The 5790-nt window shown below is 39.3% G+C and overlaps 1 protein-coding gene across 1 annotated transcript; it reads right to left on the reverse strand.

The window, feature by feature from the left end:
- Positions 1 to 4125: 4125 nt before the first annotated feature.
- On the reverse strand, positions 4126 to 5052 carry LOC144291077 (vomeronasal type-1 receptor 90-like). The gene has a single exon (XM_077860834.1). The coding sequence runs from the start codon at positions 5050 to 5052 to the stop codon at positions 4126 to 4128; it is 927 nt and encodes a 308-aa protein (XP_077716960.1).
- Between the last annotated feature and the right edge of the window lie 738 nt (positions 5053 to 5790).

A 5790-nucleotide genomic window follows, 5' to 3' on the forward strand; every position in this document is an offset into this window, starting at 1 on the left:
ACACGATGAAAAGAGTTCTGGAGATGGATGCCAGGGATGGTTACCCAACAACGTGCATGTGCCAAAGCCACTGAACTACATATTTAAACATAGTTAAGATGTTAAATTTGATGTGTGAGGTATTTTATACCAAGTTTTAAAAGGGAAAAAATTGCTTTGTCTTTATGTCTGTTTTACCTTAAAACAGCCACCTGTGACTTCCTCTGCTCACGTTTTAATGTGGTGTATCTCTCACTCCCTGTTTAAAGTATTCGTATTTAGAAAACATATCTTATCTAGTATGGAACTTGTTTTTCTTAAATCACTCTTAATATTTGTCTTTATTCGGATTATTGAGATTATTAACATCTCATATAATTATTGATACAGTTGGATTGAGATCTATCATTTCCTGATGTATTTTCTATTTATCTCTTGTTTTTTTTATTCTTCTCTTCTGCTGCTTTCTCTTGAGTTATTTTTTTTTTAAGATTTTATTTATTTATTTGAGAAAGTGAGCGAGAGAGAGAGAGAGAGTGAGCACAGGCAGGGGGAGCAGCAAAAGGAGAAGGAGAAGCAGGCTCCTTGCTGAACAGGAAGCCCGACATGGGGCTCGATTTCAGGACCCCAGGATAATGACCTGAGCCTAAGGCAAAAGCCACCGAGGTGCCCCAGGTTTCAGCAGTTTTATTATGATCTGTCTAGGCATGGTTTTATTCAAATTATTCCTGCTTTAGGTTTGCTGAAATTCTGTGTTTTTAAATCACAATTGGGTAGTTTTATGACTGTTATTTAAAAAATTATTCCCCCATCCCTTTCCCCTTTCTTATCATAATAACCAATTACATATATTTTAAATATTTTGATATCGTGTGACAGGTCACTGAAACTCTGTCCATGTTACTCATTCTCATTTATTGTATTACTGTCTCCTATCATCTCCATTTTGCTATTGAGCAGAGAGGGAGATCTTATTTCAGGTATATAGTACTTTCTATTCTAAAATGTCCATGTGCTTATTTTTGTAATTTTGCTTACTCTACTGAGAAATCTTATCTTTCTGTTCCTTCTTAGTTACTTTCCTTTACTTTATAGAACCTAGTCATCAAAGCTTCCTAAAAGTCTCTGGTAATTTCAACATCACGTGAACGTGGGTTTGGCCTCTGTTGAAAGTATCTATCCCTTAGAGTTACTCACATATTCCCCATTTTTTCTACAGCAGGTAATTTTGCATTATATCTTGAACTGTCTGAATACTCTGCTGTGTTCTCAGTCCTGCTGTGGAGAATGCTGATGTTTAGAAGACAGCCAACCCGGTCCGTTTAGTGTATACGTGTTGCTTTGTCTTCTTGCCCCATTGGCTAAATCTCTGCTCTGTTTTTTTGGGCCTTCTCCAGACATGCTCAGGGGGTAGGATGAAACCCTTGCAGGAACAGGTGCAGAGTTGGAGAACCCCTTCTCTGATTGTCTCATCTCTGGCTTTCCCTCTCACACCGTCTATCCCTCAAGGGCTCCTTTCCTTCTTTCTCTTGGTCAGAGGACATGACTTCTCTTACCTCTTCCATGCTGCTTCGTGAGAAAGAAAAAAGGTATTCTAAAAAAGAAATGGGAAACTATCCTCTTTGTAGGATGGATCTCCAGCTTTTGGCTCCCTCTATGATTGACCTGTTTCTGTTATTTTGGGGTCCTGACAGGTTTTTTAAAAAAATATTTGGTCCAGGGGCACCTGGGTGGCTCCATGGTTGAGGGTCTGCCTTTCGCTCAGGGTGTGATCCAGGGGTCCTGGAATCAAGTCCTGCATCAGGCTCCCTGCATGGAGCCTGCTTCTCCCTCTGCCTGTGTCTCTGCCTCTCTCTGTGTGTCTTTCATGAATAAATACATAAAATCTTTTTTAAAAAAGATAAACAATATTCTGTCTTCATGATTTGCCCATTCTAGACACTTCCCATAAATGGCATCATACAACATGCGGCCTTTGGTGTGTCTAGTTTCCCTCCCTGAGCATAATGTTTGCAAGGTCCTTCCATGGTGTAGCATGTAACCAATGCGTCCTTCCTTCTCATAGCTGAATAATATTCCATCGTGTGGCTACCCCACACTCTGTCCCATTCCTCGGGTTGCTGGACAGCAGTCCCTCTCTAAACTCTCCCTAATTTCCTAGTCTGAGGGCAACCCTGGCGGCCGCCCGCCACCCCTCTGGGGCGAGCTGAGAGGGAGCCCCTTCCCCTGGACTCCCACGCCTGTCCTTGTCCACCCCTTGGCTCTGCCCCCTGCCCCTTATCCCGCTGACCTTTACTACCATCCTGGGGCTCAACCCAACAAGTCTACCACCAGACATACAGACCCTCCGGGAGGCTCACACATGTGCCAAGTGACCAAATGCCTCACAGAGGCATTAATCGAAATATCAAGAGGCTCAGAGAATCAAAAGATCCACCCGTGGGGACTGATTATATAAATTCAGACGCTTCTGTAAACTGGAATGTTCTGCAGCTGTGACCTGCATGGAGACCTGGGCCCTGCCCTGGCCCAGCAGGCAAAAACTCATTATCCAGGTTATCACTCGATGTCTCAAGAGCAGCACAGGCTTTCAGCTTGCTTAATATTCTGGTCTTAGATCATTCTTCATATTTGAACCCTGGCATTATGTTTATTTTATTTATTTATGTTTATTTTTATTTTATGTTTATGTTATTTTAGGTATTTAAAGGAATGTTTACTGTAATTTATCCACAGTTTATAAAAAGAGGTGTTCATACTGACTAGACTATCTTATCACCTGCAGGAACAATAGTCACATTGTATGTGTCAGGAATGTGATTTTCAGACTCTTCACACAGACTGTGTTGGAGGAAAAAAAGTATGTTGTCAATAATCTTGACTTTGTGACATATTCATTCTGTGTTGCTTCTAATATTATGTTATAGGAAGAATAATAATTTTAATGTTTTGATTGCATTTTAAAAAATGAAATAACACCATGGGGCACCTGAGTGGCTCAGTCAGTTAAGTGTGTGCCTTTGGCTCAGACCATGATCCCAGGGTCTTAGGATGGAGCCCTGCATCAGGCTCCTTGCTCAGCAGGGAGCCTGCTTCTCCTTCTCCCTCTGCCCCTTCCCCTGCTCCTGCTGTGGTTCTCACTCCCTCTCAAATAAATAAAATAAATAAAACTTAAATTAAATTAAATTTAAAAATCTTTTTAAAAACCCACCAGAATTTGATATTATAATCTTCATGTTACTAAAGGGATATAACAGTGGTTAAAATTATTGACCTCTGGTTTCTGAATCTGACATATACAATTAAAGATTTGAATTCATGTTCTGTTCTGCCTCCTTGTATCTAACTTCATTTAAACTATATATATATAGTCTATAGTTTCTACTAACATATGAAGATTTAGTACATAATGTACTAATGTACAAAGATTTATACATTTTGCAAGGGGATAAATAATTCTTACATGTAAACATTTTGCTGTTATTCGCTGATGTTATAAATTACTTACTTATGGACTATGTAGATTTTCTCTGACCTTGTACATGCTCAATATTTAAAATTCTGTCTTACAAATATATTCTGTGCGCACATACAGACACACACATATGTACGTATTATTTTAATAAGTGATTAAAGTCTTCAAATTGGTTATCTAGGTTTTGTCTTCCTTGTTTTTCACTTTGTCATTTAACAACTTACTTGAGTTAGCTGATCTGTAATAAACTATACATACTTGAAACATACAAATGGATTCTTTCAACATATATACACATCATGAAAATATCACATCACCACCCCCCCCCAGACTTTCCTCGCGTCCCTTTGTAAATCTTGCCTTCTGCTTTTCTTGTTCCCCTTGGCCACCTGCAGATAGTCACTGATTTCCTTATCACTTAAAAGTTTGTTACTGGGTTAGGGGTCCAATTCCTATGAATGAGATTTGAATGAAATCCCTGAATTATCTCATATAGGTATACTCTTAAATGATCTACTATGTAGTTGTGAGCCATGTGTACCAAAATAAACAGGCTTAACAGAAAAAGCCTAAGTCTTTATGTTTCAGTTAACCCAGAGAGCACACCCTTTACACTATGATGAATTGGTTTGAAGTCAGTGCCTTGGATCATCCTTTAAAGGCATAAACTGTCACAGAAAAATTACACATTTATTGTCGTTCTTTGATTTTTGTCTTTTGGTGCTGATGAGCAACAAAGGACTGATGGTGGCGTAGCCATTTCCCACAATCATTTGGACACACAGACGCACAGGGTCATTGTTCCACAACATTCTTGAAGAAGAGGAGACAATGAAGTCCAAAAAGTACATGACCACAAAGAAACTCATGAGTAAGAGAATGGTCGCAGTGGCCTTTTTTTCTGGAGATGTCTTTGAAGAAAGATTGGTGCTGTGAAGATGCTGGGTCTGCCTCTTATGTTGGTACAAAAGAATCACCATGTACCCACTTGAGAGGGCCATAAGCCCCATCATGGAGACTTCCTGGAATGCCACCAGTGCAAAATATATGTACCTAAAGAAGTAGCTCACAGGACAAAGTGAGCAGGATTCAGTGACAAATAGAAGACAGGCTGAGGTCACATTGGGGGTGGCAATAGTAGATATTAAGAAATTACTATTAATGGCCGTATTGAAGACCCAGAGGAAGAAAATGCTATACATGTTTTGGTGTGATGATTTATGTTTGAACTTTGCCAAGTAGGAGCTTCGGGGACTCAGAGTGATGGCCTGGGTGACACTTAGGAGGCAGGTGGTACAAAAAGATAGGCCCCTCATCAATCTGTAAAAATAGATAACTGATTTACATTTTATGTCATCCCAAAGTTTCTGGGACCCAAAGATGTCTGCAGTCATGAACCCCATGGTTAGTAGCATGACTATGTGGATTAGGGCCAAGTGAACAATGATCAGGTCAGTTGGCTTAGGCCTGTGCTTGAGAAATAGGGTGTTGAAGTGGAAGATAAGAAGGATGGCATTGGCTGTGATCCCAATTCCAATTTCGGAGAAAGAGGCATTCTTTACATCAATAAAACTGGAAGGTTTGTTATTTTTATTCATCTTTATGATGGTGGAAAATAAACATGTAGTAAATGCCTAAGGAGAAGCTCAAGAAAAACTCTTTATCACAAATATGAACAAAGTTATCAACTTAACCATCACAATTGCCATCCTGAAAATAGGTGGAGTAATCCCAATGTCCTGCTTCTTACCTTTTAGTGCAGAAGACCACTCTACCACCCTCCTGAAAGCCATCTCCAAATTCCCCTCATTTTGCAACTTCCCAGTCTTCTCTGGATTGTGTTTCCATTGTTGGGCTCATACAGTACCGAAGTTTACCTATATAGTAAAAATAGCCAATTTGCCTTTGTACTTACAGAAACCTGATAAAATTCTGGATATATAGTAAGAGCTCTATAATTTTTGCTGAATTACAGTGAAGGAAATTGCCTAAAAGTGGGAATAAGGCCCTCTCAAGCAAAAGGAGTCAATGAGATAGCCATGCATACAGATGTATTAGTTCACTACAGTCTTTATTCTGATTCTGGTTTATTTCTAGACCAAATAAGACTAAAATATTGATGTGTGGTTCTTAAGTCAGGCAGCCGGAATTTAAATATATGAGCTGACATTTGATACAAGCATGAACTTGAGCAACCAGTTTAGCATTAAACTGAGCTCACATGTAAAGGATAACTATAGTACCTATATCCTAAAGATATAAGGATAAACAGATTAAGTCAATATACTGAACATGGATGAGTGCCTGATGCATAGGGATTGCCACAGAAATGTTAG

This window comes from Canis aureus, chromosome 19 (assembly GCF_053574225.1).
Source record: "Canis aureus isolate CA01 chromosome 19, VMU_Caureus_v.1.0, whole genome shotgun sequence".
NCBI lineage: Eukaryota > Metazoa > Chordata > Mammalia > Carnivora > Canidae > Canis > Canis aureus.